Below are 27,129 nucleotides of genomic sequence, written 5' to 3' on the forward strand. Positions count from 1 at the left end.
TCTCACACACACACCTTTTTTTGAAAAGGGAGAAAGTAAAGTTCTTTGACTCCCTATGAGAGCTCTTATTCAAAGTTTTAAATTTTCTTTTGAAATTTGCCGTCTTAATGAGATCTTGAGTTAAAATCAGCTTTTCAAATTTTATGTTGCTACATCATAGGAGTTTAAACCAACACTCCTACACTTAGAAGTGATAGAATCCTTTTTTTTTTGTACTTAAACGCACATTAAATTAACAGTAGGGCCTCTCATTGTAGGAATTATACTGCCTCATTTATTTATTATTTTTTTTTTTTATTCAGAAACATTTAAGCTTCCCTCGTGTAGAAACTCAATGTATACTCTTTATACACGATTTCCTAAATTGGTTGTTTGAATGAGAAATAGGCTTACTAAGACCAAAGAGAATAGGGCTTGGGTTCAGTTATTCCAAATAAACTATATTTTGAAAGATTTTTTTCTTTTCTTACAATTTTTCTAATCGAGTCTTTAATCTAATTATTTGAATATCTATTTTTTTTAATGAAAAAAGAGGTAAAATTTGTATGAAAAAAATCCAATACTTCTTCAGGACCATGTGTCCTGAGAGATTCCCCTGTAAAAACTTCCCTCACATTATTTAGCACTGTTCACCACACAATCTAATGAGGCAAAAGTGTGGGCATACGAATGCGGTAATGGCATTGCGGTTAAAGAGAATACCTTTCACGCAATTTCATCGAGTTTGGTATTTTTTTTTTTTTTTTTTTTTTTTCAAAAACCAACTTTTTAGAGTTACACACACATATCATTTCTGAGGGAAGGGAAAAATTACTTGGGGCAAGTTTATTAATTTGTTGCGACAAAAAAGACTAATGCTAAAGCGTAGGTGTGAGTGTTTCAATGAATATTTTGTTTTGGATTTGAGTGCTTATTAAATATATAATATACTAGCTAACCCCACCCGCTTCGCTGAGTGCATTTATGAAAAAAATTGAACCTGTGTGAAAATAATTTAAAACCGAAAAAGTGAATTTATATTTTTCTCAATTTATTCTAATGTTTTTTTGTTAGATCAATACCTCATATTTTCAACAATAGGCTTTGCGTTTTATGAATGGTTAAAGCGATTGTTTAAAATCAAAAAGCAAGTCTAATGGAATCATTTAAATTCGATGAATCAAAACATCTTCGTCTTTGAATTTTCTTTACGGCAAGTCTGGTACCATTACAAAGCTTAGGTTGATTAATATTCCGAAACAATATAATTGGCGATCCTATTGCGGAGTTCCTGGTTAATCGAAAGAATTCTATAACTCCGTCGGGTAATTAACTACATAGTTAAAAAAAAATTAAAATACTGAACAAAATAATACGTTTTGAAAAAACATCTAACAAAAAAAATTCTTGCCCCTACATGGGGGTATTTATTTATACACGAACATTGTTCCAAAATTTTTTGACTTTATCGCAAATCTATCAAGGTGAAATCTAAAGCTTCAACTGATTTTAAGTGCACAACTGTGGTCTCATCCACACAATAACCTGACACTGCTGCAAAACTTTGGTCATTGCCAATTCTTTTGAAATATTTATTACATGTTTTAAAGGCAACTTAAGAGCAGAGTGAGCTGTACTGTTACCATTATTTCCAGAAGAAGTCAGAGCCAGTTTTTTTTATTTTTTAGATGTTGCTATGAATAATAGCAAAAATATTTTCCCCGTACCATCGGGAACATATGAAAAAACAAACCCAAACTCTGAATGATAAAAAACCTTGTTTAATTGTTTCGTACACATACTTTTGTTGATCATTTAACTTCGGCACATTAGTTTACGCAAACATTTTTAATTCAATGCAATCGTCCTTCCACTTGATCAAGAATCGTGCTTTGCACGATTTTAAGCAAACATTCCAAATTGTGCCCGTGTTTTACTCGTAAAAATAAGACCGAAGATCAGTATTTGATTATACTATTCATGTGTGTGCAGCCAAATTCGCACCCGTGTCGCATTGTAGTCTGATCTTGAGATTTTCAAACTGCAACAACGTGTAAAGAAATTTTCCTTTGCTGATCAGAAATTCACCAGCTTTTATTATTTTATTAAACAACTTTAAGATCTCTTAAAACCTCAATTTATTCCCTCTCCATTATATTTAAAATCGCAATTAAAAGTTAAAAATCTGTCAAATCGCATACAAATTATATAGTTTACCATTTAAAGTTTTCCATTTTACGTTATAATCCACAAAAAATTAAGAATTGAATATGAAAATACTTTATGTAGAAATGGTCACACTGATACTTAAAGTAGGGGAGAGTGGGACACATTTGAACACTTTTTGCTTTCGCCACTGCTTGAACGAAATATGTTCGTTTTCTTGATCTGTAAAGTTTACTTACATTAAACAGTAACATTGAACTTCGATTTCAAAGAACATTTGGTTAGTTAAACAAATTATTTATATTGAATTTTGATGTTTTACCAATATAGACTCTTATGTTCAATAGTGCCCCATGTATTGGGCAGTTTTGAACATGGAAGGGGCACTTTTGAACAGCAGTATTACTTTCGTTGTAATGAATAAATAATACTTAACTTTTTATTGGTTTTTTTAAAAAGAACATACATAAACTCCTAATTGATTATTAAATCATATTCAATTAAGCAACAAATAATAAAAACTCAGAAAAAATAACATTAAAATTTAAACTATAGTTATCAGCTTATCACATTTATTAGTTCAAAAGAAAAACAAAAATCAAGAAAAATTCATTTAAAACATATGTTAGAAAAATGGTATTCATATCATTTATGGTTTCTCATAGTAAAATAGATTAATTTTGTGATCAACCTATATTTCTAGACATTAAATCCAAATGTTAAGAAAGCAGATGTTCTTCATGTACCAGGAGCATTAATTGGTGTAGGTAGCTTGACTTTAATTTCAATAACGCTTAAGCGGTATATAATCGAGTTCTCATCGAAATCAGTCTAGCAGAACTTGAAGATTTTTAAATCTTCAATTATTTTAAATCTTCAATTATGATGTACATATTTCCATTTTTTCTTTAATTTTGCCCACAAATGCTAGTTTCATTATTTTTTTATAAGAACATTACGTTTTATTAAATAAAACACATTCAAGTGTCATTAAAATGTCTGATACAAACTGCTCGGGGCGGTTTTGAACATGTTCAAAAGTGCCCCACCATACTTGTTCAAAACTGCCCCAACTGTATCAACGACATAAAATGTTGAATAAATATTTAACATTTATATATTTGTTTAAAAATTCACCGTCATTTAGTTTAAAATTCATTAACCAGTAACAAAAATTGTATTGCGTTTTGAAATCACATACCAATTTTTTTTTTAACTCTTAAAACTAAAAAACTGAAATAATACAAAACCACTATAAAAATCACCTTCCATCTATAAATCTGAAAGTCAACCGAGATAACGATGGAAAGTCATTGACGTTTATGAATATCGTGTTGACGGGTTCAAATATCGAAATACTTCTAAAAAAGATTGATACTAAAATTTTATATGCAGTGTTCAAATGTGCCCCGTATTCGAAAGTGCCCCACTCTCCCCTATGTTTTGCTGACCAAACAAAAACACTTAAATAAAGTAAAGTATTTTCCTGATTAGGTTTATTCCACCATCAGCTTTCGATTTGCTATATCCTGAGTAATGTTTTCTTAATAAAAATGCCAAAGTCAGGCTTTAAACGATAATAATTAATAATTATTTTGAAATTTGTTTACACATTAAGCTAAGTATTTTTTTTTTTTAAGCGAGAGTGTTTCTTTACTCGTACAAATTGGCAGCTATGTAAAGATGGGAGGAAAGGTATTATTTTTTTTTGATACAAACCATCTACATATTAATACCTTTCAAACAAAAAAAAAATTGCCAAAATCGGACCAGCCAAACGCGAGTTTATCGGCCACACACACTTAACGAACTCATTTTTATATATAAGATAAATAATATAAACTGGATTCATTTACGAATTTTGAAATGATTAGCTTAAAAAGTTAAAGGGTGTAGAATTATGAAGAATGTTAAATTCGGGATAAGAAGCGTAGGAGGCATTCTTCAATTAGGTGTTTAAAAAGTTGATCATTTCTTTTGGGAAATTAGATTTAATTTTAATTGATGCTGATTTTGAGGGGTGTTTCATGCATTTTTTTTTTTTTTTAATGTAATGTAAAACAATTTTCTTTAAAAGAATAATATTTTGTTATTAACCTATGAAGGAAATATATTTTCAACATTATATTTTAAATTTAATATGTAAAATACAAAAAAAATATTTAGCTTAAGCTCTGTCTCACTTTGAAAGCATTAGAAATATTTTAAATCTATTCAACATTTGTATACAAAATATCTTTAAACGCCAAAGTAAACTGTTCAAAGGAACATTCTTTCAAAAGTGGTTTTCTACCATGGAAAATGGCTGTCAGTAATCAAGGTAAAAAACAGGTGCTTTTAATGTAAATCCGGAGATAAATTTGTTAAGACGGTCACTGTGGCGTATGCGTAACCTTTTTTGAATTGCAAATCTAAGCTGCCAATGTAAATTATTCGTTTCTTTAGCTATTTCTCAGACGAGATGCCTCTTGCTGAGCAATATCTGATCTTTTAAATGGTTTAATTTTTGGTGCGAAGTCCTTACATTGGATGCAAAACTTAACAAAACTACAAATACATAAATGCAGCTTAAGGAAAACCGAAGATGACAAATTTTCAGTTTTCGACTTCCTCGGTAATTGAATTTAACAGAAGCTTTTAGGAAGTCATACACAAATTTTCAAAAAATTAAACGTGTTATAAGTAACAAGTCTTGTAGGAAGAAATTACTTCTTAAAATTTCTTATTAAATTTAACCTTGTTAAAAGCTGTTCTTAATCAATATATTTTATTTTTTTAAATTATATAAACTATTTTTGAAATCAGCTGCTCTCTCCTTTTTTTATAATTACTTTTGTATCATAGCATACAGCATGTTACAAGAAATGATAAAATTGCATGAAATTTCGAATCAAGTATGCAGAAAACAAGCATGTTCTTTTAAAAGTAAAACAACAATAAAATTAAAGAAAAATAAACTGATTTCCGAAAAAACAATTTCCATCACCAGCAAAAGGTTCAAGTAAAATTTGACAATCAACCAGCTCGCCAGAGAAGCCGCCAAGTATCATGGGGACCACCACCAGTTGCTCAAGATAATGTCAATCAATTGCCATTTAAAATTGAAGAAAATGCCGATGATGATGACAACGAAGATGATCAAAAATCAAATGATACTGAAACTGGTACAACAAATACTGTGCCAAATGAAAGGCGTTCACAGAATGCCAAAAAAACCACAACAAATGGTCATTGCAGTCCGACATTAGTAAAAAGAACCTCATAGCATTTTGTAAATTTTATAAAAAAAATGAAAACTTCGTTTTTTTTCTTAAAACGTGTGTGTATATACTTTTGTGATATAAATAAATGTATTTTGCTTTAAAATTTATTTTTGAATAATAAAATTAAAAGAAAAGTTTCATATGAGAAGAAATGAAGTACCTAATTCATTTGAACAAGGAGGAATTTTACGTCTGTACAAAATTTATCATGTGAGCATCTTCACACTTTATATCTTTAAAACTGAAACGACAACGTGCTGACATTCATGTCCTATAAATTAAGAAAAAGAAAAAAAAAACATTCAAACTTATGCTTCCTTCATTAATTAAATAAAATCAACGAAAAGGCAAAAACATTTTAAATTAAATTCGAAACGTGCACATTTTTAAAGAGCAACACAATTTTAGAATGACATTTTTGATGATTCGTGCTGCTGTATGTTGCCTGTCAAACCTTTAGCCCATCAACCACCAGCACCACCCAGCAAGTCTGAGAGAAAACTAAATTAAATGCAACAAATTAAAATCCATGTCAAGTGTTCACACGTGAACTAGTAAACGCTTGTGCTTATATGGGTCCTTTTTCAGCTCCTTCGGCATCTCAACGCAGAAACTAAACATTCTGCTTCCTGGTATAGCCTACATTTTAACAACAACTTAACCTCCATAAGCATACGTATGGCCTCTGTTTTTCTCTAAATGCATGTCAGGTTAACAAGTATACTGAGAGAAAAGGAAAGGACGAAGATGCAAAAAAAAAAAAACAAAACACACACAAACTATACTACGCGAAAGAACTTAGTCCTAGAAATACAATCCAACAATATCCTTTGTAGAACATAACCTCTAAATTTCAAACGAAAACTATTGCATTCTCTTGCTATGTTAGGTGCAAGCAAGCTATGCACTTCCATTAGTGCACACACAAGATTGTTGAATGCAACAAAAATAGTTTTATGCATCAGCAGCAGAAAGCAGTACCAGAAGCAGCAGCAATAGTATGTAGTTGACGAAGGTGGAGATATCTGTACACACCAAACCTCTGCTACATTTCTGTTGTACCTCGCCCAAGGACACCCAACAACACCCATCATTGTTGGCGCGGTGAAGAGCACTCGTTATGTTATGGGAGCTTTTATAAAAGTTAATGCATGCATTTATTGTTTATGAAGTGATGCCTACTTTAACTTCAGAATAAAAAAAAAAATAAATAAAAATGAAAAAAATGTATACAAAAATGCAACTTTTACTGCTGCAGATCCTTGTCATCATATGGGTTTGTAATAATGCAAAAGTAAACTACCCCAAAAACGTATACATTCGTACGTACATGGACAAATATATGTGCAGGGAAATTTTTCGTCAACATTTTACCAAAGTCCTTGAAAAGCATTAACGAAAAATGTTTGCAGTAAACTTAGTTTTTTGTATTCAATTTTTTTACTGCTTTCTTCTGTTTTGTTCATTTCCAGGTGAAACGGTATCATTTTATGAATCAAGGACATTCAAGACTCTTGGTAATGTCTCTTGTGATAAAATGGCAAGTTTTTTTTTTTCTTTAACTTGTCACTTGCATTTCTTTATGTAACTTGAAAAAAAAAAATTGTATCCTTGAGGTTTATGCAAGGATAAAACGTATGTGGTTTTAAGAATTGTTACTCAATTTAAAGAAGCTGCGCAATAGAGAATTTAATGAAATAAACCACTTTATGATCTACCACCTTTCCTTCAAACTGAAATTCAAAGACTAAAAAGAGCAGACGTCTCAAGACGCAACTTTTTGTCCGAAAGTTTTAGTTCCTGTAAGGAAGAAAAAGACCACAAAAAATTAAGCGGATTTAGGAGTGTTTTTTTTTGCCAAAATGACTTCCGACTTAAATTAAGCGGAAATCCAATTAATTTAAGATGAAAATCTTCTTATTATCATAAAAATAAGAAGTTTTTCTTTTTAAATTAAGTGGATTTCCGCTTAATTTAAGTCGGAAGTCGTCTTAGCAAAAAGCCATACAAAAATCGGCTTAATTTTAGGTGGTCTTTTTCTCTGTGTGGCAATCGTCGGAAAAAGCCAATGTTGCGTACAATTGTATTTTTGCCTTAATTTAACGATAATCATAAAAAATATTGAACTACAAATTAAGAACTCAAAACATCCCCAAACAACCTTAATTCAAACGTGCTATGGAACTCAAACGCAAGCTGATATACATAGGTGTGCCTAATATTTTAAGATATAATCAAGACTTCCAATTCCACATAATACGAACAAATTATAACTTAAATAGCTTATAGATTTTTCCAGAGAAACCAAATACGTTTATACAATATCTATTAACGTTTAAGTACCGATCTAGTAAAAGATTGCTTTTAATTTCTCAATATCTAAAGCCTTATAATAGCTAAGCTCACAGAATTACAGATTTTTCACGTCTTGTAATAATTCCCACGTGTTGTACCTTAAAAGATATATGCAACATCGATATACATAGGTAGGTAACTTTTTATTTACATTCATAAATTCGATTTGGTTTTTACTACCACACTACTGGGGCCGTATATATGATGTCGGCGTATAATTCTGTTATGTTTCCAATTAAGACTGAGCTCCTTCAGAAAGTGTTTGTGTTTACATTCGGTGGTAGCGTAGCATAGGTGATGTATGGGCTCTATAAAGCTTTTTCCCCGAAAACGAAACGAAACAAAACGAATCAAATGAACATACAACAACAACAACAACTAACTACTCCTGGCATAGAACTCCTGCTCTACCAAACATAAACTTCTAACGGCACATAAGTCCCCCGGATAACCACATTTCATACTAACGTGTAAATTTATCGTGATTGTACCTTAAGTTGTTTTTATTGCGCTTCTAACATTTAAGGGGCTGGGCTGCCCGGCAGAGGTGGAGTACATAGTATAAGGTATATAATGGTTCATATGTGATGGCAAACAAACAAAATCCTTTCAACCAGCCAAGTGGGGTAGAATATTACATTATGTTGTCGTATACGTACAAAGCTCCATGTTGAGGTTTTATTGTTCATTTAGATACAAAAAAAAAACAGAACAACCAAAAATAAACGCGCATAGGGTGTTGACAAAAAAAGTAGACGTAACTTTAAAAATGTCCGGAATGTCCGAAAAAGCCAATCCAGTATTTGCCATAATTGAGTACACTAAAGTAACATACCTTAACAAAACCAAAGATTTTTTAATTAAAATTATTGTGGAGTAAAGTTTTTCCACAGTAGCTTTACATAAAAAAAAAACTACTGCAAGACTTTTGCCTGTAGAGGGCGCAATAATCAATTTAATGTAACGTCAAACAGCCTATAAGCAGCAGCCAAGCAGGGCGCTTCCAACGATACCTCATTTGTAAAATTATGATCAGTAGTTTATAATATTTGATGGAACAAATGAACATACATACTTACATACCGGTTAAACAAATTTGACATACCCGACTAAGAAGTCGGGTAAGAAATTCAACCGTCTTCTCTGCGCTGGCATTTCAACATTGTCTATTTATTTGGGATCTGATAGCATTTTAAGTGAACTTCAAATTCGTCCTTTGGCTTCCGACCAATAAAGTTCAAAATTTACGGATTTTGAAAATAGTTCAACGGAGGTAGAAAAAGTAGACAGTAGTAGAAGAACAGCCATTAATTCAAAGTGAGTTTTCGCACCTAAATAAAAATGGACTTAATGCAAGTTCTTAGCAATGCTTATGTTCCAAATAATGAGGTTAATGTACAGAAGTCCACGATAAAAATTCAAACAGTGCAGGACCCCCGCCCGGTTCGCAATTGTTAATGCGATGAATTGTCAAACCAGGTGTTTCGTGTTCAAATCCAGCCGTAACCACCAATTTTTTTTTAGGAATTGTAATGAAGCGTAACATTCCGTAACTTACTATATATCTAGTCTTCTCCTGATCCAGCGTAGTACTAAATCTAATCACTCGTTGACCACTCGACATCCGACATACAACTCTAAAAAAAGAGTACCGAATCCACACACCAAGAGTGTCAGTAAAACTTAATAGTCCGTCGACCCAGAGTGTGCCTTCCAAACAACCGATCCACACTACCTACATTTAGATCAACAGGCGTTAACATCAATTAAACTGATTTTGTACAAATTTTTATCTTTTGATGTTTATAATTCACATTATATTTTATTAGCTTTGATATTAAAAATGACTTAGGTAGCTTCGAAGAAATTGTTTTACCCTTTTTTTTTACTTTACTTTAATTCCCTCTCCTCAGGTCAACTCAAAACATTATTATTATTATTAAATATAATATTTTCTCCAAAAAAAACCTCATTATTCTTTCAATCACTTTAGAACACCCTGTACTTTGCGTAAAGTTACATATTTCTGGTGATTTGGTTTAATGGAGTGTTTCCGGGACACGTCATGTAATATTAAATAATGACAACAATACATTTTGGCCTTCTTGAGCTCTCTTACTTCCGGTCTGTTTGAAGGACCAACAAAAAAAAATCCGCCATCTTGAATTTCTATAAAGTTAATTCAAAAGTCTTCAAAAATAAAAAAAAAAAAAAAAAAAAATCTAACCTACATAGTACATACATCCACTTTACTTTTTTAAATATTTAAACTCATGTTACACTTGACAGGAAATGCAAAATATACAACACAAAAAAAATCTATTTGCCCATGCCGTCCATTAAAATGAAGAAAAAACAATCATACACACATACACATCCATTACCGCTACCATTCACGCACAAAGGAACAACGGAAATAACGGAAAAACAAACGAAAAATTGTGTTCACAACTTAAAAGCCATTAACTTTTGTGTAAATATGAGTCCTTCAAGTGCCAATCTGTTGAGTGTTGTAACATTAAATGCTCTCTGCCTGTTGCCGCTTTTGAGTGGCAAACCATATCATAGCTGTGTTGGCTTGTGGAAGCAACACAAGCAGCAGGGGGGTGGTGGTTTTCAGAGGAACAGGCCTGTCACTATTATATGACCCAATGTTTGAAAATTGAAAGTTTTCCATCCCGAAGTTGTGCTACTTTTACTGTTAGCCAGTGTTTGTTTGCATTGACGTTTTTAGCGTGCTTTTGCCGCTTAGGCTACTGTTATACTATATTGTTGTATACTATGTTGTAATAGGTCGAGGGGAAACTTGATGGTTTTTTTGTATTATATTTCAAAATGGGAGCAGGAAATGTCAAACTTGAACTTTAAAGAGACACTCTTAGTGCTTAGAATACATAGCATTCTTTTGAAAAAAAAAAAGTGTAGAAGAAAAAAAAAATGTAGGGCGAAAAAAGAATACAACAAACATCTACCACCCTTCTTACTCTTGGCAATTAGAAAAGTGAATGATTTTACCATTCAAGCCGGATGCTGAATAGCTGAATGGGACTGTTAATGGTTGTTGAATGATTCATATTAATGCTTTTTGCGAATCTGGGTTAACTTGTGTGTTGATGGTATTGGGATAATATGGCGTTCAAGGACATTATTAAAATTTATATGAATAAGTTGGATGGTTTTTTTTTTTACTTGGTTGATGTATTTTTAAATTTATTTATTTTTTAAATTGAAAAAAGGTACTTATGATATCAAGTAGTATTGATTGAGAAGGAAAAAAAAAAAGAAAAACCCTGCGTTATTATGGTATTAAGAAATAAAAAAAATTATTGAATACATTTGAGTTGAAAAAGAGCATTTCTCTGCATGAATTGAAATATTACGAACAACAACGTTGCAACAGCTTGGAATTTGATGTAGGTACGTGTTTGGATTGACAGACTTATTGGATAGTAATAACAAAAAATTTTCGGTACTTAAAATTTTTTAAAGGATTCATTGGAAGGATGGGATATGGGATACCTCAAGGCTCCGTTTTGTCTCTACTCTTTTTTGTGGGATACCTCAAGGTTCTGTTTTGTCCCCAACATTTTTTTGATATAATATCATGTCTTTTTGGGATTTCGAATAAATTTGTAATTATTTTATAATCTACCTCAAAGATCTTATAAAAACGTGTCCGCATGTTGTGATTTTCAACTACTTTTTTTGAAGCTTATATAAGCAAAAAAAAAAATTAAGTATTACTTGTAAATGTATAGGTACTTATAGTTATTTTGTGTTTTTTAGAGCTTATCATCATAAGTGTACTCTTTATCTTATAAATATAAAATTGTTATCCAAATATAATTAATACATGTTTCAATTTCTGCTTAAATCAAACCAATGTGTGATTTGTAAATTCATTCATTATTCTCAAAAAAAAGAATTTTTAATCTTTTTACACATTTGTGCTTTGTCCTATAAGTTCAATAAAATGCTCATCATTGTTATGTTTACTATTGTTTTTTTTCTCTTTCTTTTTAATTGGGTTCATCATTTTTATGCCGTTTTGTCCTTCAATCATTATATTTTGATTAGCAATCCTAAGAGCAAAAAAAGTATTTCTTAAAAAAAAAAAAAACATAAATCCTCCTGATAACCGCTAAAACTGTGCTATCACAGGATGATACTTCACAACTGGACAACATCAAAAGCCTAGAACAAAATCCTCCAAACAACAATTTTACAACTGAAGGAACAGCTCCATTGTTTTCAGCAGAAGATCTATCAACACTAGATGGATCTATTAGTCCTCTAAGTCCGGCTCAAATCCACCATCAAATACCATCACCACCGAATGAATCTACTTATCAAATATCAAATATCGAAATAGCTCCATTTGTCACAAAGCGAAATCCTAAAACGAATACAGCACCTGTTTTTATCGATGAATCCCATCGACAATTTTCAAATCCAATAAGTTATATAGGTGGACCACGATTGGAGCCAAGAAATCGAAATAGCATAGAATCGGTTCTTTCATTAGATTAAATTTGATACTTATATTGTACCGATTTTGGAGTCTATCCGTCCTTTATACGAGTTGAGGTTTCTTTGTTAAAAAAAAAATTATTTTTGTAGTTTAATGTTTAGTTATGTTTAATTATCCCCAGTAATAATTGTAGGTTAGTATTCTAAATCCTTTTTAAATATATAATAAATACAAATTTGTAAAGTTGAAATTGATGTTTATTTTTATAAATAAAATGGAATTAAGGATGCAAATGTGTTATAGTGTAAGTATCACCAGCCAACTGATTTATATAACAATATTAAGTTTCATCATAGACGAGAACCATAAGAACCTAAGACAACACAAAGACATGCGGCTTTAAAGTAAGTATTACACATTATTGTTTAAAGCTCTCTAAATAGCTTTTTTAAGAGTTGTCCAGGCCATACTAGTAAATTTTACAGAAGTCGCTTGCTTGAGTATAACTTTAATACGTAAAAATTGAATTACGTGTATAAGTCCTGCCTAAGAAATATTTGATGCCAATTATTATCTGTGAGCTATAAACTTACTTTATTGAACTTTTAATTTTTGGGAATTCTTAAGGGCTATTTTATTTACTATTTCGTTACCTGCAAGCAAACTCTTGGCTAACTTTAGAGTTGAGTTTCAATTCGACCGTTGAAAACTTTTTTGATCATACTTTTGCTGGTGTATAGTGAACTGTAAGCCAGTTCTGTAAGATTAACGTAAATTGTTACTAAAACTTTCATATGTTGTTGCAGTCCGAGGTCACTGTAATGCTATTCCTAACCAACGCCACACAATTGACAGTGTCGTTATGGGAACTCCTAAAAGGCAGTTTGTTGCTAAAATTTTACAACTTCAAGCATTTTTGTAACGACAACATTAAATTCTGCAAAACATAAGGGACTAAGTATTTAGTCGGCGTAATTTTCTGAATAGAAATTTGGGTAAACGAGCAAATCGAGTTAGGGATTTGCCTATCTTTCCAATTTATTCAACTTTCCAAAAAAATTACGTAAATTGAAAGGATTTTTTTTTACAGCCAACCAATCAGAGACGCAAACTGGCCTAAATATTCAGTCCCTAACGCTTCTGAACCTACTCAAGTGTCCTTCGATAAGTTGCGCCAGTTTATTTCACCTTGAATCGGCACCAAGCTTACACATTAAATAAAACACCAGTTTCATATTCGCTTAGAAGGCAATTAAGTAGCTAATATTGAAACAATAAGTAAGTAAAAATGGTCCATAGATGAAAAAATTAATATGATTTCAATAAAAAAAACTACTGATCCATGTGCCACTAAAATTTTTAGGAGAGTAAAAGCTCCACTCAGAACCTCTTAAAGTGACTATATTTTTAGAAAAAATTCCATTTAATAAACAATAAAAAAGAAAACTAAACTCAAAACTATAACTATCTAAAGACTTAACGATGGTTGAAACTATATTTTCAAAAAAAAAACTACACACAATATTAATTTCCTCATCAAAAATATTAGTTCCTGGTAATAATTCTCAGTTCCCTGTGAAATAGAACTTTCGACCTTCCTTATACCCCTCTGCTTAAGAAATATACCATTAAACTCACTCATCTATAGAAAGCAACATAATTAGATCTTGAAAATACGAGCACATAGTGTATATATGTATATGAGAAGCTTTCAGAAAAGTTGTTAAACTCAGGGAACCAACGTTAAACTGTCACCGATAAAAATCTTTATTCGCTCATTCACCACGTTCACTGCATCTTTTTCACCTTTGTACCACCTACCAACCTAACTTACCTGCCTTGTTCAAGTGATGCATTCTCCTCGCTCTCTGTATATAGTTATACGAAAAACACATGGATAGAGAGAAGTTGAGTGTTTTACAAAATCCTGGGATTCAACGTTCCACAACCTGCTTTTAACGCTGTCAAACGTATCTGCATGGTCTTCAGAACACCATAACGTTCAACTATAAGACACTCTTAAGCTTCTCCCTCGACATCGACATTCTTTCTGCTTGCTCTTTGTCACGTTGTTGCTGTATTATTCCCTCACATAAAATTACCAAGGAGCTAGGTACCAAAACAATCAAATTTACTCCAAGGAACGTATAGGTATAGAGTTTGGATACCTTAAGTCATTTTGAAGTACGAGTAAGTCTTCGCCCCAAATAACACTCTAGCACTCAGTGGAAATTCATAAACATCTTTTAGCTCTCTGTTAGCAGAGACGTTTTTCTTCAGACCATAACCAGGACCTTGGGACTGTATGGGTTCCCATCCTTTCCCTTTCCAACCCACCATTCTCATAAATTAATGATTACATCAAAATAATAATAAAACAATTTTTAATTAGCATCGTCGTCGTCGTTGTCGACATCAGCTTCGTAGTCGTCGTCGTCGTCCAACAAACCAACACAAAATTGCATGGCGAAGGAGATGAGTGAGAACTTTAAAGATTCTGTTGATCTATAACAATGCAACGTTGATGATAACGGCAGAAAGGATGTTTGCTCAAGACTTCCCCATTCCCTCAGCCAATATCTTTCAGTAAATTTTCCAATTAACATCATCCCTTCGAGAGTTGGCTTGGAAATTGATTGTTCATTATCATCGGAACTCCGCATAGTCTAGTGCAGACAGACACCAATGGCAATAAGCCAGTCAGCTAGTCAGTCAGCCAGTCGGCACTAAATAAGCAAAAGGGAAACGGGAAACGGAAGTGGATGAAAAAGGAAGAGGAGCAAGACGAACCATTTTAATTCTTCACGCTTAAGGTTTTCCATAAATAGAGTAGTTGAAGTTGACTGCAATCCTTGAAGTAGTTGCCAGCAAAGTAGGTTAGATAATATCCTACGATACATTGTTCTCAAACTGGGTTGCCATTATACAACTTAAGTTGGACGAACAAGAAAATTGGTTCTTAAATTTGTTTTATTGCGATATACGTACCATGTATGTAAAAATAAATTAAAATCAGCATGGATATTTTTTATAATCTTTTTATTTAATATGGACAATCCATCGTCACCATGAAACAAATGCTCGTATGTAAAGTAAATGTATTATTTCTTTTAAAATTTTGTTCCTTACTGTAAACAAATTACATGAGCGTTGGTTTTATAAGAATATTATTTATTAAAATTGTGCAAAGAAAAATGTGACCCTTGATTATATCTCAAAATAGTTTTACTGTCGAAGGTGGAACAAAAAAAAAATTATTCTCAGAGAGGTTATGTCCTTACAGAAACTCTGCGAATTTTTGTTTTATCAGAATCAGAATTTTGAAACCCAGAATATTGTAGTAACAAAATTTTAAAATACAGAATTTCTGATTTTAAAAATATTAAAATACTGATTTTTGGAATACCTAGAGAATTTAGGAATAGAATTTTCACATTTACAGAATTATAACACCAACCCCTGTTATATTTATATGCTAAATGAAACTAAAATAAAATTTTGACCCAACTGAGCTCCACGAACTCATAAATCTAAAAACTCGAGTTTCCTAGTCGAGTAAAAGATACATACCTATAGCACCTTAAGTGCCACTTACCATGTTTAAATGGGCAAACTGTGTACCCAGCACGCAACTTCATACAATCGAGTATCGAAAGCATCAAATAGAAGGTTTTAGATGCTAGCACACCAATCCGACCCAAATCTTAAGCATACAAAATTCTCGTAAAAGTTTTTTTCAAAAGATAATACAAATTTGCTTAAGTCAAAGTACAAGCAGTAACTTATTCAGGTTTGCAATTTATTTTTTCTTACGTCTACTAAATTTTCTAAGCAATTCTAGGACAGAACATTTCTTTAATCTTTAGTTTTTCCATTTCAACAGAGCTAAGATAATCTTAAAAAGAATAAATTTACACCGGAGACAGTCAATTCGTAATATTGAAACATAGTTCAGGCAAATTAGACAAAAAATGGTCATGAAATCGCGGGACAAAATGTGTTTGATGGAATATGTTCGGGTATATGTCCTTATCATAAAATTCAATTTGTTGGGATGATAAGTGGTCGAGAGCAGCCGCCATATTTAAGCCGTTTATATTTAATAGCTCCATTTTTACTCACTTAAACTAAAATTGACCAAGAACAGACTTATTAACAAAAAAATTATCTAAAAAAAAATTCCATAAAGGTAAACAAATTCTGTAAGGTGATTAAATTCAATTTTATAGTTGGTCCAAGTCCGGGTTTGTCTCGCAAGGTGGGGGCAAAATGATATTTTGTTCAAATATCGAACTAACTTTTGATTTTTTTGGAAAATTTATTGAAAATGAATTGTACTACTTCTAATTATCTATAAAATGAGCACTCAATCTTGATTGTAACCATCATATTGTAGAAGCAATCTTACGTCGAAGTTCACTGTGTGAGAAAAAAAAAAGTTTTTTTTTCTGTTTGAGAATGGAGATATAACCAAAATGTTAGTTAGCAGGTTTGTAGCAACTTGCGAGCCATAATCTTTCAGCATTTAAACTTTAAGATAAATGTAAAACCAAATTAAGAAAACTAAATAGATATTTGTTATTTAAAAAAATGTATTTTAAACCATTTGATCGGTTGTTGTTGTTTTTTTTTATTTATAATTATTTTTCTTTCTTTTATTTTTTTACTAAAAGTACACAGAATAAGGTTCAATAATTTTAAAATTCGCCTGTCGTGCTATGCAGAGATATTTTGTTTCATTACAAAAAAAATTACTATTGTACATTAATTAGACTTCTTACATAAAATAATACAATTACTTAATGATAGTTGTCTAATTATATATTAGAATCCTTTTTTGTTTCATCTGCTTTTATAGCTTCCTCACTCTCTGTTATGTCCACTGAAATAAAATAAAAATGAGTAATCCCAAACAAATATAGTTTTTATTTTTTTAATCATACTCACTTTTACTCTCCTTTTCGTCTTTGGGCTCCGCGTTTTCGGTTTTTTGTTCTTTATCTAATCGCGGTCGTTTTCTTTGCCCTTTGAATGAACGTTGATCACGACGACCACCTTCGCCTTCGTCTTCCGAATCAGAGAATTCATTATCGGGAACAATTCGTTTGTCTTTGTCACTTTGCGGCAGTCTTTCATCTTTATCGATTTTGTCTTCATCCTCGGACTCATCGTTGATGGCGTCCTCGGGTATTGCTTGGATTTGGACACCAGGAGCATGCGGCAGCATTCTTAAGTTTTCAAATAACCTGAAAAACAAAAACTAAATTCAGAAAAAATTCATACACAATCTCATCAGAATAAACTCACCTATTTTTTATTTTTTCGAGATATTCATTGGTATTCTGATTCGTCATGTTGCTTGGACTAATGTGCAACTTAAAGTCAGGACCGAAATACTCAAAGTAATCGTTGTACGGCAGTTCGTTAGCGATTTCTACTCCCAACGCCACCGACGTTTCATAAGTCCAACAACGCGATACATTTCGAATTGTATAACCACCACCTCCAACCATAAGGAACGGCAGGTTGTATTTCTTCACAAACTCTACGCACTTTCCATGGCCCTTGACAGTGAGATTGAAGCAACCCAAACGATCGCCCGTCAGTGAATCAGCTCCACATTGCAATACCACGGCAGCTGGCTGGAAAGTCTCCATCACCTTTGAGATGATCGGAACGAATATCGAATCGTAAGCTTCGTCATCCATACCATCGCGCAGAGGAATGTTGACGGCATAGTATTTGCCCTTACCGGCGCCAATGTCCCGCAGGTCACCTGTACCGGGGAAATACTCTCCGTATTTGTGAAAACTCACTGTCATAACACGATCGGTGGTGTAAAAAGCTTCCTCGACTCCATCACCGTGATGGACATCGATATCAATGTACAACACACGCTGGTGATACTTCAAAAGTTCCAATATACCCAAGACGATGTCGTTTACGTAACAAAATCCTGACGCTTCGGATTTCTTGGCGTGATGCAAACCACCACCCCAGTTAATACAAATTTCAGAGGCTTGTTTGTTGAGCTTGACGGCAGCTGCTACTGAACCACCAGCTGAAAGCTGACAGAATTCGTAGAGGCCATCAAATACTGGACAATCTTCGCCAACATTGAACCTTTGCATTTGTTTATTATACTCGGTCATGTTGTCTGGGCGAATTGATCGCAGAAAACGTACGTATTCGTCGGAGTGGAATTTTGTCATCTCGTCTGCGGTGGCTTTATGAGGTCTCTGTTGTTTGTAAAAATAAATGTGTCACAGTTAAAAGAAGTTAATTTCAACTTAAAATTAAGGTAAAAATAAATAATTTATTCTCTATTTTGCATCGTGGCTTCCCACATAAATGATGGATAATGGATATCGGTGTAAATTGTTCTTGTTCGACAATGTGAGCCTGAATTTCAAAGGTGAAACGATTATTTAATTGTTCAGCGCGAACTTGGTCATGATTTTCTCCAAGTCAGAAAATGGAACTAACAAAAGTAACGCGTAAGGTTAAAATTAACTTAAGTGTTTTTATTTATCGCACCCTTAATAACGCAATGTAACGTTATTCTTTCTTGGCTGTAACGTTATAAAATTATGTCAAAAGTTTCAATTATAGTACTATTACACAACATTTTTATAAAACCAGACATTCGTTTAAGAAAACTCGCAAACATATTGTACTCTTTCAGAATTTAATCACTGCAATGGACCATGATTTACTAAAGATTTTTAATTCTTTAAATGTTGCCCTAAAAGTAGATAGCCATCTTAAAACAAAAAGATCTAATTCTAAGCTTAATCGTATAAAAATAGGCTTAGTTCAATTAGACCTAGCACTAAACACAACGTTCAGTTACAAACGTTAAATAATAGTATTTTGCCCCATTTAGTTATTGTTTTTACTGGAGAGATTGTTTTTTTCTCAATTTAGCCAAAACGTTAATGTGATGTTCACACAGGTTTCATTTTTTTGCAACCAAAAATAAGATGAGAATCATTTTCCAAAGGTTCAGTGGAAATAAGCTTAGCAAGAATCTAAAAGAGCACTTATGATGATTATATCAATCATCGTGTAAGCTTAAGTTTTATGAAAATAAGGGAAAATTTTGCTATCATCTGTGATCAAAAAGCTGAAAGGAAGGATCTACACCGCGGTAGTACTTCCAAACGATTAACAATGTTGAACAAGGAGCAGAAAGTATGAGAGTAAATTAACGGCAGCTGACATGAAAATGCTTTGTATAACAGTAGGAGCCACAACCTACTAATTTGGTATTGCAATGTTTAAGGGAGAGACCCTGGAATCCCCATTAAAAAAGTAATATCATACATCGTTCCGATAAGACCTAATACGAATTAGGATGAAAATATAATGGCGATTTCAATTTGTATATAATATTTTGTTTGTTCCCTTTTCTGGCAAAACAACACTATAACGAGCCGACTCGAATTTCGACCAGTGAAGCGAAGAAACTTCTATGCTTTTTTTTTTCTACGTATGGAATTGATAATTACTCTGAATGACATTATTATCTAGCTTCAGGTTTATGTAGTTTGTAGTGAAAGTTTTATCAAGTTTTGTTGGGGTTTTCCCACTTTGAAATTTTGGCAGTACTAAAGCTAAAGCAACAGATCATATATTTGTGAGTTTCTTAACTTCATTAAGTTTAATAAAGTGACGGTAAGAGATTTTATTTGATTCCATCTACGGATAGAATTTTGAGAATGCGCATAGTTTCTTTTTTCTTTGTAGATACATACATATATTCTGCCCGTAATTGTCTCACAGACTTGAAAGTAGATTTGGTTTTAGAAAAATTTTGTTTTGTTTGAAAAAAAAAAGGAATAGTCTTGATTTTCTTGTTTGAGAGAGCTGTAATGCGTCAAGAAACAGGGTCCCGAAAGTCTGCCATCTGAAATGTGCTGAGATAGCACCGTTGCCTTTTTTATTTTCTTGCAACTACGACCAGAAGATCTCGATGCATGTTTATATTCATTTTTGTATTTATTGGTTATTTTTGAGCACCCCTATATATTGCGCTTAATTCAATTTACAACAACTTCATGTAACTTAAAACTAGCTAGTTAGTTCAAATTAATTGGTTTTAAACGATCTTGATAGAGTGGAAGTATTAATGGTGATATGGTGACCAAACTTGACAGGCATGTTCAAGGAAAGGTCTAACCAAGTTTATATAGAGGGAGCAAGTCACAAGGTTAAAGAATTCTTTGGAACATTGTTTACAAAACCGAGTGTAGTTAGATTTATGAATTATCACATATGTAACCAAGGTTTGGAATCGTTTCAACTATGGGAAAGGGTTGTTTGTAGACTAAGTAGTAACGGGAAGGAGATATTAGCTGTGTTTTTTTGCATATAAATTTTTATTCAGTGTTAGTATTTTAGAAACCCTTTCTGCGGATAACTTTGCAAAAAAAAACACACCCAGTATGCGGTTACGTGAATAGGTTATTGATTGGCATTTGGTAAACATGTCAAGTTCAAGCTGAATAGGCTTGGAATCATTAACCGATGATTCTTTAACAAAATTAAGTATCGTCAGCATAAATAATAAGATATGGGACTGCATGATGACAATTCCATTATCAAAAGTGGTAAGTGAAGAGGAGGGGACCTAAAAACGGATTTGAGAACGTATTTCTGAAACACACACCATAAGAATGTTTTTCAATGTAGGTATAAGGGCCTTGCTAAAATTGGTAACATTGACTTCCAACCCAGCCTCAAGTGCTGAAATGGTAAAGGCCACGAATTCATATTGCGTAGGAGATATAAGTGACTTACAGCGAAAGAATAAGTTAGTAAAAGATGCATTTAAGTATTTTGGGAATATGAGTAAGTTTGGCAATAGGGAATTGGATTTATAAAAGAGGGTTTGAGAACATTTTGTTAAACACCCATCGAAAGTTTTCATATTTGCTTGACTTTCAATGAAAAAATAAACATAACTGTTCGACTTTTATGTATCATGCAGCTTTTGCTGACTGCTAGCTCTTGAATCAAACTAGTAAAGGCAGCCTTCATGGGTCGGAAACCCCTATAAGTAAGCAAGAGCTGTTAGGCTATTCTTAAAGCCTTAAACAACAGTTTATGATATTTTTCTTTTGGTAGTGAAAGAATTAAAACTTTTGAGTCTTTGTTTGCAAAAAGGAAAGGAACAATAAAATTCTCAAAATTATGGCTACAAGTACCTAATATAAAAAAAAATATAGTTACATATCTCTTATGCAAATTTAATTTTTAACTTACGTAGATTTCCATCTTTCGGTAGAGACCATAGTTCAATAGAAGATTATGTGTCATACGTATGCGGTGCGGCTTCATGGGATGTCCCTGTCCATAATAATAATTTCCAATATCGCCTGCAAGCAAAAGTGAAAAAATTAAAAATCCAAGTTAAAAATTTCCTTTTTTTTTAATTTTAAAGCGACTGTCCGCGTCTATCCACGCGCAATTATACAGAAAAGTTCAAGCTACTGCAGTAGAAGAAAAAATGCGGCGACAAATTTTCGCCACAACTTCAATGGCGGCAGTAGAAAAAAGTGTACCCAAAATACGGACAGTCGACTTAAAACATTCAATTTAGATAATTTGATTGGATTTGGGTTTGTTTGCCTCCAAATTGTTATAATAATCATTAAAATACAAAGATAATTTATTTTTTCATTTGTTTCTACAAAAGAATAGACAAAATTATTATAAATAAATACAAAAAAAAACTTACTATCGTAGTAATAGCAAACTCTCTTTTTGCTGTGGGCTTGCATTTTGTTTTGTTTCTTTTACAATCACTTTGGCACAATTTTTAAAAAAATATTTAATAGTTTTTATTTTAATTAAAAGGATATTCAACTGGTATCATAAGTTAATTATTATTTATTTGTTGAAAATTCCAACAAATCGTGGAGAGAAACTCCGAATTATTTTTGGGAATGGGCAACGACAACCGCGTCTATCAAAGAATATAAAGAAAAGCGAAAATAAAAATGGCAGCAAGTGACAGAGGTGAATAATTTTACCACACGTGAAGTTTGTTACAGTTCAAATGGTTTGTGTATCTGCTAGGTGGTGAGATTCATTTTAAGCGGTTTTAAATTATTTTTGTAAGGTAGAAGCCACATTAGGTCTTTTTGCTTACTGCCTGCAACTAAAAAAATATGCGTCCCTGTAAATATTTAAGTTAAACATAAAGGGCCTTACTAATAATAATAGGTCTGTTTGGGTACTGCCTAAAACAGATATATTTCTACTTTTGTCAAAAATAATGTACAAAACTACATCATTCCCACAGAGTACCCAAACAGGAATTGGGCTGAAAATGATAAAAGTAGAAATATTTCTGTTTAAGGCAGTACCCAACTAACAATTTTGCTTCTATAAAGCTTTATAGAAGCAAAAGAAGCATGTATAAAGCTTTACAGAAGCAAAATTGTTAGACTGGTACCCAGCTGTTTAAAAAGTAGAACCTCCGAGATTTCAATTTAAAGAAGCTGTTGTGTTAGTTGGGATCACCTCTATCGGCAATATAGTTTCCCTGGAAAAATTTCTATTGTTCAAAAAATCGATATCGGCAATAATTTTTTAATAGAAAAACTGTCTTTGTTTTAATAGGGAACTGATCTTTTGAAGGAAAATGCACGTTTTAAATATTCTGTAAAAAATATTAAATTATTATTAAATCAACAAAAAACAAATCTTATATCCTACATAATATTTATATATAAGGTAAACCAATCCTAGGGCAACGAAATGGAAACTTTGTTGATTTTATAGAGAAAAACCCGAATATTGCCACTGGAATATCAAAAAAAAAAGAAACATCGATTTATTTACACGAAAATGTTTTTTAAATCTAAAAAAAATAATTCTTAGGGCTAACGTTAAAAAAATAAACTCAACTTACGTAGTTTCTGGGAAATTAAGTGAATTGCATGTGCTTTTTAAAAGCCTCCGTATTGCATAATCCTTAATAAATTGTTTTGCCTTTCGGCACGCTCTTTCTCATCAGCTAATACAAATATTGCACAATTCAATATTTAAATTGTGTTTTTTTATAAGGAGAAAAATTCCCGGGAGAGAAAATCTATTCCCATGGAAATTTCTCACGTTAGATTGCCGATAGGGCTGATATATTCAGAAATTTATAAAATTCTGTTTTTTCTTTTTTCTCAAGTTTGTCTACGATTTTAAGAATATACTTACTTACATAAACAATATTTATTTCCAACTTCCATTATGTTAAAAAAAAATGGTTGAGAAAAAAGTTTAAAAAATTTCAAATCCAACACAGAAATTTCAATACAAGTTTCCATTCCATTTTGGAGCCATATTCAAATTTATTTCTAAATTGAAATTGTTTAAAATATTTTTCTCAACTATGTATTTATGTAGAAAAGATTATTCCTTTTAGCTGAAAACATCAATAAGAAATCAAAGAGAACAAAAAAAAACACCAAAATATTAAATAAAAGACAAATAGTTTAAGTAAATAAAAACTCTGAAAGTTGTTAATATTTATTTAAAAAAATTGTACCTGAAAATAAGAAGAATACAAAATAAAAGAAAAGACAAAAAGGTTAAGTAAATAAAACTCTGAACGAAGTTAATATTTATCTAAAGAAAAAAATTGAACCTGCAAATAAAAAGAAAAATTAAATAAAATATAATAAATTATTAAATTAATAAATTGTTAATCCTATAAACAAGCACACCGAACATAAAATTGCTATTAGAGACTCCCTATCAAATTTTCTCTTAAGAAACCGCTCTAATTTCCAATATTTACTCCTAATCCACTGTAAAAATATATTAAATTTCTGAAAATAAAAAAATAAAAAACATAGCAATCAATATAAAAAAAATATCAAATAAAAAATATTATAAAAAAAATTATATGTCAAAATAAAATTTCTTACGGAAAAATGTACCCTTCGGTGGATTCTTACCACCCTATTCCTAGTCGCGATTATATTTTGGAGTGGGTAATAAATCAAACCAATGTTTGGCTGAAGAGGAACGAAGAAAAATGAAGTTTTAAGAAAAAAAAATTCAAGAAATAAGAAATTATAATCTTACCAGAATATGTGGTCCATCCCCAATTATTTCTATCGGTTGGATTGGTTCCTCGGCCATGGTAATTTGTCGCTAAACATAAAATTAGAAACAATTTAATATATTTTTAACAAAATATTAAATTTTATTTTCAGATTACCAAATTATTTGGCCTCCTAAACCAGAGCCTCGGATTGGACCATTGGTTGCTGCCAAACTGAATTAAAATGTTAAAATATTAAAATTTATGGTTAAACCATTAAAATTATTAATACTCACATTCCTAAAAAACGCTCTATCCATCAAGTTTTGCATTTTATATTCTTTTCTTCTATTTTTTTCTTTTTTGAAAATTATTTTTGTTATCGATTTTTTTTGTTTTGTTTGGGATCTATCGATTTTAATTTTTCTGTCGATGACACTGAAAATATTCATCAATTTTGCTGCTTACGTACAACTTTTGACCATAAGTGGCTGTGAATTATAAAAATTAAAAAAAAATAAAAAATCGATAAACAAAAATTAGGTTTGGGTCTTTGCTAAACAAAATTACCGGATAAAATTTGTTGGTAATCGATTTCGTATGGATGTTTTGATGAAAGAATTGTTGTACTGCCTTAAGCCTGGTACGCTGCTCGCGCTAAAATTTAGCTGAGATAAAATTCCCATACAAGTTATCGATAACTTGTATGGGATCCATTTTATCTCGGCTAAAAATTTTCGATAATTTGTATGGAAGCTAAAATTTAGCGCGAGCAGCGTACCAGGCTTTAAGAGTTAACTGTAAAAGAAATATTGGCAAAAATTTAAGAGACATCGAATGCAATTTTCCCATTTAGCGAGGCTTTCGTTGAGTTAAGGGCAAAAGTGCAATGGCGTTGCATCAGAAATGTTAAAAATGCATCAGATGCACTTTTTTTTCAAAAATGTTCAAAACAGCTCAATGGTAACTCTGTCGTTGATTTAGGAGCGAAAATGCAATAGCGTTGCATTAGAAATGGTAAAAATGCATTAAATGCACTTTTTTTCAAAAATGTTCAAAACAGTTGAATGTTTAATCTTTCGCTGAGTTAGGAGCAAAAATGCAATGGCGTTGCATCAGAAGTGGTAAAAATGCATTAAATGCACTTTTTTTTTTACAAAAATGTTCAAAACAGCTCAACGGTAATTCTTTCGTTGAGTTAAGAGCAAAAATGCAATGGCGTTGCATCAGAAATGGTAAAAATGCATTAAATGCACTTTTTTTCAAAAATGTTCAAAACAGCTTAACGATACCTAATTCTTTCGTTGATTTAGGAGCAAACATGCAATTGTGTTGCATCACAAATGGTAAAAATGCATTAAATGCACTTTTTTTGAGACAGCTCAACGGTAATTCTTTCGTTGAGTTAGGAGCAAACATGCAATTGAGTTGCATCAGTAACAGTAAAAATGTATTTTATGCGTTCAAAAATTTCCAAAAAATGTTTTGACATTTTTTTCAATTTTTATATTTGTCTTTGAAAAATTAAAAACCAAAAGCTTATGGCCAGTTGTACAAACGTGGTTCAGCTTCGGATCAGGAATTTAACTCGCCGATTTCGGTGGAATAGCAGTGGATAAACTTTGGTTCAAGGATGGATTTAGCTATTTCAACCTATATGTACCTAGAACCAGTGCTAAAACTCAATATTACCACCGAATTCAGAAGATAAAAGTTGCTGAACCACGGATTAAATATTTGTACAACTGGCCCTTAGAAAAATCCCACTTTCCAAATTCATTAGTTAAGCCTGGTACGCTGCTCGCGCTAAATTTTAGCTCCCATACAAATTATCGAAAAATTTTAGCTGAGCTAAAATGGATCCCATACAAACTATCGATAACTTGTATGGGAATTTTATCTCGGCTAAAATTTAGCGCGAGCAGCGTACCAGGCTTTATGGAAATAAAATGAAGATTTGTTTCGAATGCGAACCTACCTTAAATAAAATAAAAAAAATTATACCTGGCAGTGCTTTGAACGGCATATCTATCTCCGGCGAATTCACCACCAAAAATAAAATTCTTTCTCTTTCCCACCAACACAATTCACCGCTATTAAAAACATCTAAACGAAACAACTATCTTAAATTTACATAAAAAAAAAAAAACAAATTCAAAGAATAATCGAACAAAGCAAAGAGCGAAAAAAAACTCATCTATTTCTCTATCCACCTTTCTTTTTCGCTGAAAATTATATTCGTCTTCCCTTCAAGCAAACAGGTCCGACCTCGGTCCGAATCCGCTCCGCCTGAGGCGGAGCTGAGTCCGACTTCGGATCAGAAACTGGTCCGAAGGCGGCTCAAATTAGTATGGAAATTATAATCACCGCGAAGTCGATTGCATATGTATTGGTGTGGTGAAAATCTCCATTCCGAGAAAACGGAGCCGAAGGCGGACCTGAGCCGGAGCAGCGAAAACCTACCAGAAAGAGGAATAAGAAAGGGATGACATTTCGCATTTGCGACCAAAAAAAGAACAAGATTTATTTTTTTTTCACTGAAACTGTTTTATTTTTTATTTAATTTTGGCAAACGAAATTTTCACAATTAATACAATATAAAATACAATACATTTTTTTTTCATTTTATTTCATTTGATGCTGCTGCTGTTGTTGGTGTTTTTTTAGATACCCAATCGCATGTTTCACCTTCTAGATTTTTCTTCATCATTAGAGATTACATCTACAACACAAGAAGAAACAACATTTTAACCCAAACACTTTGAGCGATATATACAACATACCTTTTTTTGTTTCCATATTGTTTATAATTTGATATTGTTTATAATTATACTAATATTATA

The 27,129-nt window shown here is 32.0% G+C and overlaps 2 protein-coding genes and 1 long non-coding RNA gene across 8 annotated transcripts in view; 2 read left to right on the forward strand and 1 right to left on the reverse strand.

Moving 5' to 3' along the window:
- Positions 1–12,438, forward strand: part of LOC129910387 (axotactin) — a 127,949-nt gene extending 115,511 nt beyond the window's left edge. For 3 of the 6 annotated variants that reach the window (XM_055987756.1, XM_055987758.1, XM_055987757.1), the window contains exon 20: positions 11,925–12,438. In XM_055987756.1, coding sequence (XP_055843731.1) covers positions 11,925–12,293 — 369 coding nt within the window. In that variant the 3' untranslated portion in view covers positions 12,294–12,438. The other 3 variants (XM_055987761.1, XM_055987759.1, XM_055987760.1) reach the window with 3 other exon arrangements.
- A 4,370-nt stretch (positions 12,439–16,808) lies between these two features.
- LOC129910722 (histone deacetylase HDAC1) lies at positions 16,809–22,226 on the reverse strand. The gene is made up of 5 exons (XM_055988212.1): positions 21,977–22,226; positions 21,502–21,614; positions 17,542–18,473; positions 17,182–17,480; positions 16,809–17,116 (listed from the first exon to the last, which is right to left on the reverse strand). The coding sequence occupies exons 1-5, from the start codon at positions 22,017–22,019 to the stop codon at positions 17,052–17,054; spliced, it is 1,452 nt and encodes a 483-aa protein (XP_055844187.1). The 5' UTR covers positions 22,020–22,226; the 3' UTR covers positions 16,809–17,051.
- A 1,769-nt stretch (positions 22,227–23,995) lies between these two features.
- LOC129912514 (uncharacterized) lies at positions 23,996–24,609 on the forward strand. The gene is made up of 2 exons (XR_008771840.1): positions 23,996–24,385; positions 24,459–24,609. It is a non-coding gene; the product is annotated as an uncharacterized LOC129912514 (long non-coding RNA).
- The last annotated feature ends 2,520 nt before the right edge of the window (positions 24,610–27,129 follow it).

This window comes from Episyrphus balteatus, chromosome 2 (assembly GCF_945859705.1).
Source record: "Episyrphus balteatus chromosome 2, idEpiBalt1.1, whole genome shotgun sequence".
NCBI lineage: Eukaryota > Metazoa > Arthropoda > Insecta > Diptera > Syrphidae > Episyrphus > Episyrphus balteatus.